Raw genomic sequence first — 15,065 nt, forward strand, 5'->3', positions numbered from 1 at the left:
TTTGTTTTCGCTGTGCTCGGGGTCTGCGTGTGTTTAACGCATCACATTCAGTTTGTCCTGTTTGTTTTCGCTGTGCTCGGGGTCTGCGTGTGTTTAACGCATCACATTCAGTTTGTCCTGTTTGTTTTCTCTGTGCTCGGGGTCTGCGCTGTGTTTAACGCATCACATTCAGTTTGTCCTGTTTGTTTTCTCTGTGCTCAGGGTCAGCGCTGTGTTTAACGCATCACATTCAGTTTGTCCTGTTTGTTTTCTCTGTGCTCAGGCTCTGCGTGTGTTTAACGCATCACATTCAGTTTGTCCTGTTTGTTTTCGCTGTGCTCAGGCTCTGCGTGTGTTTAACGCATCACATTCAGTTTGTCCTGTTTGTTTTCGCTGTGCTCAGGGTCTGCGCTGTGTTTAACGCATCACATTCAGTTTGTCCGGTTTGTTTTCGCTGTGCTCAGGCTCTGCGTGTGTTTAACGCATCACATTCAGTTTGTCCTGTTTGTTTTCGCTGTGCTCAGGGTCTGCGTGTGTTTAACGCATCACATTCAGTTTGTCCTGTTTGTTTTCGCTGTGCTCAGGCTCTGCGTGTGTTTAACGCATCACATTCAGTTTGTCCTGTTTGTTTTCACTGTGCTCAGGGTCTGCGCTGTGTTTAACGCATCACATTCAGTTTGTCCTGTTTGTTTTCGCTGTGCTCAGGGTCTGCGCTGTGTTTAACGCATCACATTCAGTTTGTCCTGTTTGTTTTCGCTGTGCTCAGGGTCTGCGCTGTGTTTAACGCATCACATTCAGTTTGTCCTGTTTGTTTTCTCTGTGCTCAGGCTCTGCGTGTGTTTAACGCATCACATTCAGTTTGTCCTGTTTGTTTTCTCTGTGCTCAGGGTCTGCGCTGTGTTTAACACATCACATTCAGTTTGTCCTGTTTGTTTTCTCTGTGCTCAGGGTCTGCGCTGTGTTTAACGCATCACATTCAGTTTGTCCTGTTTGTTTTCGCTGTGCTCAGGCTCTGCGTGTGTTTAACGCATCACATTCAGTTTGTCCTGTTTGTTTTCGCTGTGCTCAGGGTCTGCGCTGTGTTTAACTCATCACATTCAGTTTGTCCTGTTTGTTTTCTCTGTGCTCAGGGTCAGCGCTGTGTTTAACGCATCACATTCAGTTTGTCCTGTTTGTTTTCGCTGTGCTCAGGGTCTGCGTGTGTTTAACGCATCACATTCAGTTTGTCCTGTTTGTTTCCGCTGTGCTCGGGGTCTGCGCTGTGTTTAACTCATCACATTCAGTTTGTCCTGTTTGTTTTCGCTGTGCTCAGGGTCTGCGTGTGTTTAACGCATCACATTCAGTTTGTCCTGTTTGTTTTCTCTGTGCTCAGGGTCTGCGCTGTGTTTAACACATCACATTCAGTTTGTCCTGTTTGTTTTCTCTGTGCTCAGGGTCTGCGCTGTGTTTAACACATCACATTCAGTTTGTCCTGTTTGTTTTCGCTGTGTCAGGGTCTGCGTGTGTTTAACGCATCACATTCAGTTTGTCCTGTTTGTTTTCTCTGTGCTCAGGGTCTGCGTGTGTTTAACTCATCACATTCAGTTTGTCCTGTTTGTTTTCTCTGTGCTCAGGGTCTGCGTGTGTTTAACGCGTCACATTCAGTTTGTCCTGTTTGTTTTCTCTGTGCTCAGGCTCTGCGTGTGTTTAACGCATCACATTCAGTTTGTCCTGTTTGTTTTCGCTGTGCTCAGGGTCTGCGCTGTGTTTAACTCATCACATTCAGTTTGTCCTGTTTGTTTTCTCTGTGCTCAGGGTCAGCGCTGTGTTTAACGCATCACATTCAGTTTGTCCTGTTTGTTTTCGCTGTGCTCAGGGTCTGCGTGTGTTTAACTCATCACATTCAGTTTGTCCTGTTTGTTTTCGCTGTGCTCAGGGTCTGCACTGTGTTTAACGCATCACATTCAGTTTGTCCTGTTTGTTTTCTCTGTGCTCAGGGTCTGCGTGTGTTTAACTCATCACATTCAGTTTGTCCTGTTTGTTTTCGCTGTGCTCAGGGTCTGCGCTGTGTTTAACGCATCACATTCAGTTTGTCCTGTTTGTTTTCTCTGTGCTCAGGGTCTGCGTGTGTTTAACGCGTCACATTCAGTTTGTCCTGTTTGTTTTCTCTGTGCTCAGGCTCTGCGTGTGTTTAACGCATCACATTCAGTTTGTCCTGTTTGTTTTCGCTGTGCTCAGGGTCTGCGCTGTGTTTAACTCATCACATTCAGTTTGTCCTGCTTGTTTTCTCTGTGCTCAGGGTCAGCGCTGTGTTTAACGCATCACATTCAGTTTGTCCTGTTTGTTTTCGCTGTGCTCAGGGTCTGCGTGTGTTTAACTCATCACATTCAGTTTGTCCTGTTTGTTTTCGCTGTGCTCAGGGTCTGCACTGTGTTTAACGCATCACATTCAGTTTGTCCTGTTTGTTTTCTCTGTGCTCAGGGTCTGCGTGTGTTTAACTCATCACATTCAGTTTGTCCTGTTTGTTTTCGCTGTGCTCAGGGTCTGCGCTGTGTTTAACGCATCACATTCAGTTTGTCCTGTTTGTTTTCTCTGTGCTCAGGGTCTGCGTGTGTTTAACGCGTCACATTCAGTTTGTCCTGTTTGTTTTCTCTGTGCTCAGGCTCTGCGTGTGTTTAACGCATCACATTCAGTTTGTCCTGTTTGTTTTCGCTGTGCTCAGGGTCTGCGCTGTGTTTAACTCATCACATTCAGTTTGTCCTGTTTGTTTTCTCTGTGCTCAGGGTCAGCGCTGTGTTTAACGCATCACATTCAGTTTGTCCTGTTTGTTTTCGCTGTGCTCAGGGTCTGCGTGTGTTTAACTCATCACATTCAGTTTGTCCTGTTTGTTTTCGCTGTGCTCAGGGTCTGCACTGTGTTTAACGCATCACATTCAGTTTGTCCTGTTTGTTTTCGCTGTGCTCAGGGTCTGCGCTGTGTTTAACGCATCACATTCAGTTTGTCCTGTTTGTTTTCTCTGTGCTCAGGGTCTGCGTGTGTTTAACGCGTCACATTCAGTTTGTCCTGTTTGTTTTCTCTGTGCTCAGGGTCAGCGCTGTGTTTAACGCATCACATTCAGTTTGTCCTGTTTGTTTTCGCTGTGCTCAGGGTCTGCGTGTGTTTAACTCATCACATTCAGTTTGTCCTGTTTGTTTTCGCTGTGCTCAGGGTCTGCACTGTGTTTAACGCATCACATTCAGTTTGTCCTGTTTGTTTTCGCTGTGCTCAGGGTCTGCGCTGTGTTTAATGCATCACATTCAGTTTGTCCTGTTTGTTTTCTCTGTGCTCAGGGTCTGCGTGTGTTTAACGCGTCACATTCAGTTTGTCCTGTTTGTTTTCTCTGTGCTCAGGCTCTGCGTGTGTTTAACGCATCACATTCAGTTTGTCCTGTTTGTTTTCGCTGTGCTCAGGGTCTGCGCTGTGTTTAACTCATCACATTCAGTTTGTCCTGTTTGTTTTCTCTGTGCTCAGGGTCTGCGCTGTGTTTAACACATCACATTCAGTTTGTCCTGTTTGTTTTCGCTGTGCTCAGGGTCTGCGCTGTGTTTAACACATCACATTCAGTTTGTCCTGTTTGTTTTCTCTGTGCTCAGGGTCTGCGCTGTGTTTAACACATCACATTCAGTTTGTCCTGTTTGTTTTCGCTGTGCTCAGGGTCAGCGCTGTGTTTAACGCATCACATTCAGTTTGTCCTGTTTGTTTTCTCTGTGCTCAGGCTCTGCGTGTGTTTAACGCGTCACATTCAGTTTGTCCTGTTTGTTTTCTCTGTGCTCAGGGTCAGCGCTGTGTTTAACGCATCACATTCAGTTTGTCCTGTTTGTTTTCGCTGTGCTCAGGGTCTGCGTGTGTTTAACTCATCACATTCAGTTTGTCCTGTTTGTTTTCGCTGTGCTCAGGGTCTGCACTGTGTTTAACGCATCACATTCAGTTTGTCCTGTTTGTTTTCGCTGTGCTCAGGGTCTGCGCTGTGTTTAACGCATCACATTCAGTTTGTCCTGTTTGTTTTCTCTGTGCTCAGGGTCTGCGTGTGTTTAACGCGTCACATTCAGTTTGTCCTGTTTGTTTTCTCTGTGCTCAGGCTCTGCGTGTGTTTAACGCATCACATTCAGTTTGTCCTGTTTGTTTTCGCTGTGCTCAGGGTCTGCGCTGTGTTTAACTCATCACATTCAGTTTGTCCTGTTTGTTTTCTCTGTGCTCAGGGTCAGCGCTGTGTTTAACTCATCACATTCAGTTTGTCCTGTTTGTTTTCGCTGTGCTCAGGGTCTGCGTGTGTTTAACGCATCACATTCAGTTTGTCCTGTTTGTTTTCTCTGTGCTCAGGGTCTGCGCTGTGTTTAACACATCACATTCAGTTTGTCCTGTTTGTTTTCTCTGTGCTCAGGGTCTGCGCTGTGTTTAACACATCACATTCAGTTTGTCCTGTTTGTTTTCGCTGTGCTCAGGGTCTGCGCTGTGTTTAACACATCACATTCAGTTTGTCCTGTTTGTTTTCTCTGTGCTCAGGGTCTGCGCTGTGTTTAACACATCACATTCAGTTTGTCCTGTTTGTTTTCTCTGTGCTCAGGCTCTGCGTGTGTTTAACGCATCACATTCAGTTTGTCCTGTTTGTTTTCGCTGTGCTCAGGCTCTGCGTGTGTTTAACGCATCACATTCAGTTTGTCCTGTTTGTTTTCTCTGTGCTCAGGCTCTGCGTGTGTTTAACGCATCACATTCAGTTTGTCCTGTTTGTTTTCGCTGTGCTCAGGCTCTGCGTGTGTTTAACGCATCACATTCAGTTTGTCCTGTTTGTTTTCTCTGTGCTCAGGGTCTGCGTGTGTTTAACGCATCACATTCAGTTTGTCCTGTTTGTTTTCGCTGTGCTCAGGGTCTGCGCTGTGTTTAACGCATCACATTCAGTTTGTCCTGTTTGTTTTCTCTGTGCTCAGGGTCTGCGCTGTGTTTAACGCATCACATTCAGTTTGTCCTGTTTGTTTTCTCTCTGCTCAGGGTCTGCGCTGTGTTTAACGCATCACATTCAGTTTGTCCTGTTTGTTTTCGCTGTGCTCAGGCTCTGCGTGTGTTTATCGCATCACATTCAGTTTGTCCTGTTTGTTTTCGCTGTGCTCGGGGTCTGCGTGTGTTTAACGCATCACATTCAGTTTGTCCTGTTTGTTTTCGCTGTGCTCGGGGTCTGCGTGTGTTTAACGCATCACATTCAGTTTGTCCTGTTTGTTTTCTCTGTGCTCGGGGTCTGCGCTGTGTTTAACGCATCACATTCAGTTTGTCCTGTTTGTTTTCTCTGTGCTCAGGGTCAGCGCTGTGTTTAACGCATCACATTCAGTTTGTCCTGTTTGTTTTCTCTGTGCTCAGGCTCTGCGTGTGTTTAACGCATCACATTCAGTTTGTCCTGTTTGTTTTCGCTGTGCTCAGGCTCTGCGTGTGTTTAACGCATCACATTCAGTTTGTCCTGTTTGTTTTCGCTGTGCTCAGGGTCTGCGCTGTGTTTAACGCATCACATTCAGTTTGTCCGGTTTGTTTTCGCTGTGCTCAGGCTCTGCGTGTGTTTAACGCATCACATTCAGTTTGTCCTGTTTGTTTTCGCTGTGCTCAGGGTCTGCGTGTGTTTAACGCATCACATTCAGTTTGTCCTGTTTGTTTTCGCTGTGCTCAGGCTCTGCGTGTGTTTAACGCATCACATTCAGTTTGTCCTGTTTGTTTTCACTGTGCTCAGGGTCTGCGCTGTGTTTAACGCATCACATTCAGTTTGTCCTGTTTGTTTTCGCTGTGCTCAGGGTCTGCGCTGTGTTTAACGCATCACATTCAGTTTGTCCTGTTTGTTTTCGCTGTGCTCAGGGTCTGCGCTGTGTTTAACGCATCACATTCAGTTTGTCCTGTTTGTTTTCTCTGTGCTCAGGCTCTGCGTGTGTTTAACGCATCACATTCAGTTTGTCCTGTTTGTTTTCTCTGTGCTCAGGGTCTGCGCTGTGTTTAACACATCACATTCAGTTTGTCCTGTTTGTTTTCTCTGTGCTCAGGGTCTGCGCTGTGTTTAACGCATCACATTCAGTTTGTCCTGTTTGTTTTCGCTGTGCTCAGGCTCTGCGTGTGTTTAACGCATCACATTCAGTTTGTCCTGTTTGTTTTCTCTGTGTCCAGGGTCTGCGCTGTGTTTAACGCATCACATTCAGTTTGTCCTGTTTGTTTTCTCTGTGCTCAGGGTCAGCGTGTGTTTAACACATCACATTCAGTTTGTCCTGTTTGTTTTTGCTGTGCTCAGGGTCTGCGCTGTGTTTAACACATCACATTCAGTTTGTCCTGTTTGTTTTCGCTGTGCTCAGGGTCTGCGCTGTGTTTAACACATCACATTCAGTTTGTCCTGTTTGTTTTCTCTGTGCTCAGGGTCAGCGCTGTGTTTAACTCATCACATTCAGTTTGTCCTGTTTGTTTTCTCTGTGCTCAGGCTCTGCGTGTGTTTAACGCATCACATTCAGTTTGTCCTGTTTGTTTTCTCTGTGTCCAGGGTCTGCGCTGTGTTTAACTCATCACATTCAGTTTGTCCTGTTTGTTTTCGCTGTGCTCAGGGTCTGCGCTGTGTTTAACGCATCACATTCAGTTTGTCCTGTTTGTTTTCGCTGTGCTCAGGGTCTGCGTGTGTCTAACGCATCACATTCAGTTTGTCCTGTTTGTTTTCTCTGTGCTCAGGGTCAGCGTGTGTTTAACACATCACATTCAGTTTGTCCTGTTTGTTTTCTCTGTGCTCAGGGTCTGCGCTGTGTTTAACGCATCACATTCAGTTTGTCCTGTTTGTTTTCGCTGTGCTCAGGGTCTGCGTGTGTTTAACGCATCACATTCAGTTTGTCCTGTTTGTTTTTGCTGTGCTCAGGGTCTGCGTGTGTTTAACTCATCACATTCAGTTTGTCCTGTTTGTTTTCTCTGTGCTCAGGGTCTGTGCTGTGTTTAACGCATCACATTCAGTTTGTCCTGTTTGTTTTCGCTGTGCTCAGGGTCTGCGCTGTGTTTAACGCATCACATTCAGTTTGTCCTGTTTGTTTTCTCTGTGCTCAGGGCCTGCGTGTGTTTAACGCATCACATTCAGTTTGTCCTGTTTGTTTTCTCTGTGCTCAGGGCCTGCGTGTGTTTAACGCATCACATTCAGTTTGTCCTGTTTGTTTTCTCTGTGCTCAGGGTCTGCGCTGTGTTTAACGCATCACATTCAGTTTGTCCTGTTTGTTTTCGCTGTGCTCAGGGTCAGCGCTGTGTTTAACGCATCACATTCAGTTTGTCCTGTTTGTTTTCGCTGTGCTCAGGGTCTGCGCTGTGTTTAACGCATCACATTCAGTTTGTCCTGTTTGTTTTCTCTGTGCTCAGGCTCTGCGTGTGTTTAACGCATCACATTCAGTTTGTCCTGTTTGTTTTCGCTGTGCTCAGGCTCTGCGTGTGTTTAACGCATCACATTCAGTTTGTCCTGTTTGTTTTCGCTGTGCTCGGGCTCTGCGCTGTGTTTAACTCATCACATTCAGTTTGTCCTGTTTGTTTTCTCTGTGCTCAGGCTCTGCGTGTGTTTAACGCATCACATTCAGTTTGTCCTGTTTGTTTTCTCTGTGCTCAGGGTCTGCGTGTGTTTAACGCATCACATTCAGTTTGTCCTGTTTGTTTTCGCTGTGCTCAGGCTCTGCGTGTGTTTAACGCATCACATTCAGTTTGTCCTGTTTGTTTTCGCTGTGCTCAGGGTCTGCGTGTGTTTAACGCATCACATTCAGTTTGTCCTGTTTGTTTTCGCTGTGCTCAGGGTCTGCGCTGTGTTTAACGCATCACATTCAGTTTGTCCTGTTTGTTTTCGCTGTGCTCAGGGTCTGCGTGTGTTTAACGCATCACATTCAGTTTGTCCTGTTTGTTTTCGCTGTGCTCAGGGTCTGCGCTGTGTTTAACGCATCACATTCAGTTTGTCCTGTTTGTTTTCGCTGTGCTCAGGGTCTGCGCTGTGTTTAACGCATCACATTCAGTTTGTCCTGTTTGCTTTTTATTTTCTGCTGCTTTCTTTTTTGTAATCCTCTTAAGGTCATGCCATTTTTTTCAATGTCAAGTGTCTGTCGCTTACGGTGTCTCAGTGAATTCATTTTGTTAGTTATTTCTTTCCATGTTTCTTAATGTTTTTGGCCCTGTGAAGTGTTAAATAATATTTCCAGATTTTTTTTTTTCCATTTCACTGACTAACAGGTCAATGTCGTCTTTGTGGAAATGTGTTTTCTTTTTGGCCGGTACCATAGTTGTATCACGGTCATCAAGGTCATCAAGCTCCATCCTGGGATTGAACCCACGACCCTCCGGTCAAGAGTCCAGAGCCCTAACCACTACTCCACACTGCTGCCACACTGCTGATTTAGAAAGAAGTTCTAAATCTTCACTTTGGGTTTTGCCAATCTATTTATAAGCAGTGTGGAGTAGCGGTTAGGGCTCTGGACTCCTAACCAGAGGGTTGTGGGTTCAATCCCCGGTAAGGGACACTGCTGTTGTACCCTTGAGCAAGGTACTTTACCTAGATTGCTCCAGTAAAAACCCAACTGTTTCAATGGGTAATTGTATGTAAAAATAATGTGATATCTGTATAATGTGATATCTTGTAGCAATTGTAAGTCGCCCTGGATAAGGGCGTCTGCTAAGAAATAAAATAATAATATAATGAGATGCAAATTCTGATCGCTCCTGTATAACGAGCATTAATTTATGCTGCTCGTAAACTTGCGGTGATATTACGGTTGTTGTTCACGAAAAACAGCTGAAGTACATCACACGCAAAAATTCTACGAAGGACGGAGGCTATGAATTTGCAGTATTTACGAACACGTAATTATTATTAGTACATAGCCCATTATGTTTAGTCGTGAAATATCTTGATATAACTATTTTTAGACTGTGAAATAAGCCCTTTTCTAAAGTGAAAACAATACAGCCCTAACCATCCCATACCATCCCATCTTCATTTACATTAGTGCTGGTACAAATATCAAACAAATATTTTTTGACATGTATTCGGATACAAAAATCAAATGTTCGTATTCGCTAGAAATGAAAAATATACCTTGCAGTTATTTACCGTCTCACCAGAATTTGTGTGACAGTTTCAAAAAATGGCAAATGAAAAAGAGCTCTGTGTGATATGTGAGATTAATATATATATAAAAAACACAGAACCAACACAGCAGCTCTAGAGTCTCTATTTAAAAGTTTTAGACAGAAAAAAAGAAACAAACCAGATTATGCTCTCGCACCCTTAGTGATCTAGCCTTCGCTTCATATCTAGTACGCTGCTCCAGCTGTCCAGCCTTCAAGGGCAAGCCCTCTGCTCCAGCTGCTATGCTGTCTCTGCCTGCGTTCAGAGCAATATAATCGCCTGCACTTTTTAAGATGACACTGACTTGCACTTTTGGGCCACCGTAGTCATCTGCATAAAAATGAAAGTTCCGATTATAATTACGAAAAATAGAGCCCAGCGGCAGCATACAGAGACAGAAGAGCATGAGACCCAGACTGGAGCCCTGGGGCAGCACCACAGCACCCCTCTGTACAGCTGGACGAGAAAGAACCCATGGTTACAAACTGGAGCCGCTGAGTGAAACAGGACTCAACCAATGAAAGGGCTGTGCCAGACACGGGCTCCAAGCACTCAAAGAGGACCCCACAGTCCACAGTGTCAAAGGCACTGAAAGATCTAAAAGATCTCAAAGTAAAAGGATAGAATAGGAACCAGGATCTACAGCAAGAAGGAGGTCACTGCAGGCCTTCAGTAAAGAAGCCTCTGTGCTGCCGGGACTAAAACCGGAATGGAGTTTCTCAGACAGGTCGCCATCATTGAGGGGAGACTGAAGCTGCACTGCAGCAACCTTCTCTGAAACCTGAGCCAGGAACATCAGGTTAGAGCTGGGGGAGGGGGGGGGGTGTTACCAGGCTCATCTGGGGAGAGCAAAGTCTCCTTCAGAGGGGCGGCATTCACTATTCCGGTCACGGAAGACACTCTCGTAAGAGCCAGGTTGGCCACGGGTCCAGACTACAGATTATTGAGCCTAACCCCTCAATCACCCCAACCACATCTAACACAGGATTCAAACAGATTCATTTCTTAGTAGCAAGCACAGAGTTATTGGTTGCTCTGAGTATTGGGTTAGTAGGATAACGGAGGGCATCTGAACTCTGACATTCTCAATTCTGCTTGTAAAAAAGCAAAGGAAGTGCTCACATAGAGATAGTTAGAGACAGACAGATATAAAGATAACCAATAATGCAGCGTACCTCGCACCATGGTCTCTGCACAGCCCTTGGGGATGTTGGTGGCCAGAGCCAGCTCCACCAGGTTGATCTCTCGATCCTCCACGAAGTACAGCTCACCCTCCTTGAGGGGTCGGAAGGGCAGCGCATCCTGAGAACCGTACCCACACACTGCCTGGAGAGACAGACAGACACTTAGTACACAGCACAGTCTATAGAGAACCGTACCCACACACTGCCTGGAGAGAGACAGAAAGACACTTAGTACACAGCACAGTGTTTACAGAACCGTACCCCCACACTGCCTGGAGAGACAGACAGACACTTAGTACACAGCACAGTCTATAGAGAACCGTACCCACACACTGCCTGGAGAGACAGACAGACACTTAGTACACAGCACAGTCTATAGAGAACCGTACCCACACACTGCCTGGAGAGAGACAGAAAGACACTTAGTACACAGCACAGTCTATAGAGAACCGTACCCACACACTGCCTGGAGAGACAGACACTTAGTACACAGCACAGTCTATAGAGAACCGTACCCACACACTGCCTGCAGAAACAGAGACATGAGGGGCTAAACCAGGTGGCTGGAGCAGACAGGAGAAGCGAGGGGCTGATAAGCGAGTGGGATGTGTTGCACCTCGCAATCTAAAGGACAACTGTACCCATATACTGCCTGCGGGAGAGAGAGGGTCACACTGAACCAGAGGATACACCTGCAAGACCTCCCATACAGTACGAGCCTCGTACCAGAACCCGAGCTGAGCTGAGCTGAGCTGAGCTGGGGGGGGGGGGAGCTGGGGGTCTGGTCCTCACCTCCACATTGCTCCAGCGCAGAGCTCTGTTGAAATCCTCCACTGTCAGCCTGCGTCGCTTAGCGTGCCTCATGAACTGGGAGCTGTTCTGTCAACAGGAAGAGAAGAGCATCGCAACACATTCCCAGCTATTTCAAGATTTTTAAAGCCTGGTTTTATTTGTGCAAACGTTTAGGCTTGTGTCTTGTTTTAGCGTACTGTACTATTGTTGTGAATTGGTGTATCAGGCAGGACCGGGTGGTCTCTCGGTGACAGCTATGTGTAAACTATTGTGATCATTCTGCTAATGGAAATAGAAAAGGGCAGATCTTTTGGTGTGACTTTATTCATTCAGTAGGAATGCGTAGAGATCTTGTTACTGGAATGACCCTGTTGTATTTGAATCCGTATCTCCGCTGCCTCACCTGTGCCGCCTCCCTGAGCCGGTAACACACGTCCTCAGCGAGCATGGCGGCGATGTCATCACTGAGCTCCACCCCCACACTCTCCGCCATCAGCTTCACAGAGTCGCGTGGGACCTCCGCAAACTTCCTCTCCTCCCTGTCCGCCATCCCATCCGCTATCAGCACAGCCTAGGAGACGAGAAAGACCTCCATGTACACTTCATCATCCAAACCCCTGCTGCTGCTGTTGACCTCACTGCTGCACAAAACTAATTCTTAACCCTTTCATTCATGGCGACCTCATATAGGGTCAGACAAAGAAAATACTCTCTTCTTTATATGGGGACATATGGAAAATGTAAATGCATGATAGGCTCATATGAGGAGGCCATTGTTTTTCCATATAAAAGCAACAGTTTTTTTTTGTTTTGTTTTAATTGTCAATAAAAAATATATTTATTATGTATCCAAAAGTAGATTTTTCATCTATTTTGAATATTTCATGCATGAAAGGGTTAATATAACCAACCCTTCCTCTTTCTTTAAACTTTCAAAAACATACAGACTTCTCTTTCCTCAGCCCTGATGGTAAATCGTTGGCAGCGTGTTTTGTGAGTCTCTCACTGGCAGTAGAATTAGCTCTGCCCCAGAGCTGCTTCTTCACTCTGAAGGGGAGGCATTATCAGTGAAATTTTGATTACTAACAACAGAACTTCGTATAGTGCAGAATGTGTGCGCCAAAAACCCGGGACCGCAGACAAATGAAGAATTACTGAAATCAGAGGATACGTTAAAAAAAGAAAGACAAACTGTACCTTCCGTTAAGCGAGTTGTTATTGAGAGCTGTGAAAACAGGTCCTTGTATATTTAAATAATAAACCAAAAGGTGAAGACAGTAGACAGGGTTACAGTGCACACGTTTCCGGGACTCGGTAGTCCCGCCCATCATACGTACGCAAGGATTGGTGGTTTAGGTTTCATTCTTGAGCTGTGATTGGTTAATGGCCATGCTTGTCACTTGGTTAAACATGTAGCGGAAGTTGAAGTTGTCACAGGGTATGTGGTAGTGGGCGGTATGGCAGTTGTATGAACAAGTAAAGCTTAACTGTATTTTCATTAATAACCAACAGAAATGCATTCATCGTCACGCTAATTCGAAAATAATATGTGTAATGTTAAGATTCTATTGCACGACAGCGTCCATCTGAATGGGGTATTTAACGGGGTCATGATATGTGACGTGTCATGTTTCAAATGCCTGCGCTGGTATTTCATGTAATTGCTTTTAATGGATGCTTGTTTTTATCTAAATACATTTTGTACCATATGTTGTTTGTTTTTGTTTCATTTCTCTGGCGGATGCTCCTTTGCTCCCTTACCAAAAAGCATAGTCCATCATATTTGTACTGTAGTACTGTGTGGTCCAGTGGTTAAAGAAACAGGCTTGTAACCAGGAGGTCCCTGGTTCAAATCCCACCTCAGCCACTGACTCAGCTGTGTGACCCTGAACAAGTCACTTAACCTCCTTGTGCTCCGTCTTTCAGGTGAGACGTAGTTGTAAGTGACTCTGCAGCTGATGCACAGTTCACACACCCTAGTCTCTGTAAGTCGCCTTGGATAAAGGCGTCTGCTAAATAAACAAATAATAATAGTAATACTGTATTACTTTATAGTGTACAATAGTACATCATAGCAGTACGATAGTATATTTTAGTACTTTATATTAATACTGTATGTCATAGCATTTTACAGTAGTACTTTAAGTCCTACCTGTACTTTAATGCTCTTCTTATTAAGTGTTTGTGGGTTACCTGCAAACACCTCCGCACCACCTTCTACCTCATATAAAAATCCTTCACACCCCATAGCAAGTTCACGATCACCAGCTGCAGCACACGTACAGGTCAACATTGTTACATGTCTGAAGAGACATGTGCAGCATGGCTGCTGGGATTGCATTGACAGTCAAGGTTGACCTTGACCAAGGACATCATGTCAACACATCTCCCATTCTCTAACTGACCTGGATGGCTGATTCTCTGGGTGGCTCTAGTGTAGTTCACAGAATGATACAAAGTGTGATTAACAACAAAGAGGGCAAAATATTCACCCGTCGTATTTATTAAGATTGGAAGCATGTTCCACAGCTAGTCGATGAATGACAGACATACCATTGTTAAAACCACTTCCCAGGGGCATGGTTTTATGACCTGTGATAGTTGGATCCAAAAGAAGTATCCTATTGAATGCTCTTAAGATATTTGCAAATGCCTTACACATGCACCTTTCTACATTCCAAGGTAGACTATTAATAATAAGACATGCAGTGCAGATCTGATGAGGGACATTCTACATAAATGAAGAAGCACTCTGTTGTTCCCTTCATAATGAAATGCAGACATGCACCATGCTGGATCCCAAGCGCTGCAACTGTCTGACAGGTCTAAAAGCAGGTGTATAGTGAAAGAATCATTTTCAGAGCATTTCCATGTTTTAACACATTTTTTATGAGCATGCTTTACTGACACAATTGTACTGTCTGTCATTTTATCTTTTAATAACAAATGAATGGCATAAAGGAGGAACCAATGACATCCGCCAACACAGCCTCATGTTTCACGCCTATGCTGACGACACCCAGCTCTACTTAAAACTCGACCCTGGAAGCCCCTCTTCCATGGCCCGGCTCTCTTGCATTCAAGACACCGAGGCCTGGATGTGTGCCAATTGTCTTCAGCTCAACACTAGCAAACCTGAACTCCTAGTAGGATCTAAAACTCAACTTAAGAATCTCAATGTAGCTGCCCTGAACCTCGGAAACTGTCTGCTGCTGCCTTCCCCCACTGTACGAAGCCTTGGTGTACTTCTGGACAGCAAGCTCTCCTTTGATGCCCACATCTCCTCTGTGGCCAAATCTTCCTTCTACCATCTTCGAAACATCTCCAAAGTCCGTCCCTACCTCTCCCTCACAGATGTGGAGATACTTTGTCATGCATTTGTCTCCTCTCGACTCGACTACTGCAACTCTCTATATGGTGGTCTCCCGGCATGCACCATCAACCGACTGCAGCTAGTTCAGAATGCCGCCACTAGGATTACTGTACCAGATTTAAAAACCATGAACGACCGTCTTGCCCAACTGCACTGGCTACCTGTAAAGTTCTGGAATACTTTCAAAACTCTCCTGCTCACCTTCAATGCCCTTCATCACACAGGTCCTGAGTATCTCCTCAACCTGCTGACCCGCTATGTCCCTGCCTGCAAGCTGAGGTCCTCCAACTCTGGCCTGCTTGTTATCCCCAAGCAAAAGCGCACCACACTTGGAGAACGCTCGTTTAGCTTCATGGCTCCGACTCTTGAACCGGGGACCTCCTGGTTAGAAACTATGAAAGCAAGGGTATTGAATAAAAAGTAAAAATGCTCTCCACTCTGACGCTTTCCAAAATTTTCTTTACTGTAAGGAACGAGGTGTAGGGGCTATTTCAGATGGAAGTTTAACATTTACTGACATAGTCTAATTTCCCCATATATCTATGTATGTGCAGAGTGTGGTGTGGTGCTGCCCTCCAGGGTCCTAACGCAGGTCATTATACCCGCAGAGTGTGATGTAGCGCTGCCC

The 15,065-nt window shown here is 45.3% G+C and overlaps 1 protein-coding gene across 2 annotated transcripts in view; it reads right to left on the minus strand.

The window, feature by feature from the left end:
* Nucleotides 1-12,377, minus strand: part of LOC117398500 (TAF6-like RNA polymerase II p300/CBP-associated factor-associated factor 65 kDa subunit 6L) — a 31,497-nt gene extending 19,120 nt beyond the window's left edge. The window contains exons 1-5 of one of the 2 annotated variants that reach the window (XM_059015945.1): nt 12,262-12,377; nt 12,009-12,111; nt 11,468-11,635; nt 11,065-11,151; nt 10,264-10,414 (exon numbers count right to left, since the gene is read on the minus strand). In XM_059015945.1, coding sequence (XP_058871928.1) covers nt 10,264-10,414; nt 11,065-11,151; nt 11,468-11,614 — 385 coding nt within the window. In that variant the 5' untranslated portion in view covers nt 11,615-11,635; nt 12,009-12,111; nt 12,262-12,377. The remainder of the gene's footprint in view (nt 1-10,263; nt 10,415-11,064; nt 11,152-11,467; nt 11,636-12,008; nt 12,112-12,261) is intronic. The other variant, XM_059015944.1, reaches the window with a different exon arrangement.
* Nucleotides 12,378-15,065: the final 2,688 nt, after the last annotated feature.

This window comes from Acipenser ruthenus, chromosome 51, assembly GCF_902713425.1.
Source record: "Acipenser ruthenus chromosome 51, fAciRut3.2 maternal haplotype, whole genome shotgun sequence".
Taxonomy (NCBI): Eukaryota; Metazoa; Chordata; class Actinopteri; order Acipenseriformes; family Acipenseridae; genus Acipenser; species Acipenser ruthenus.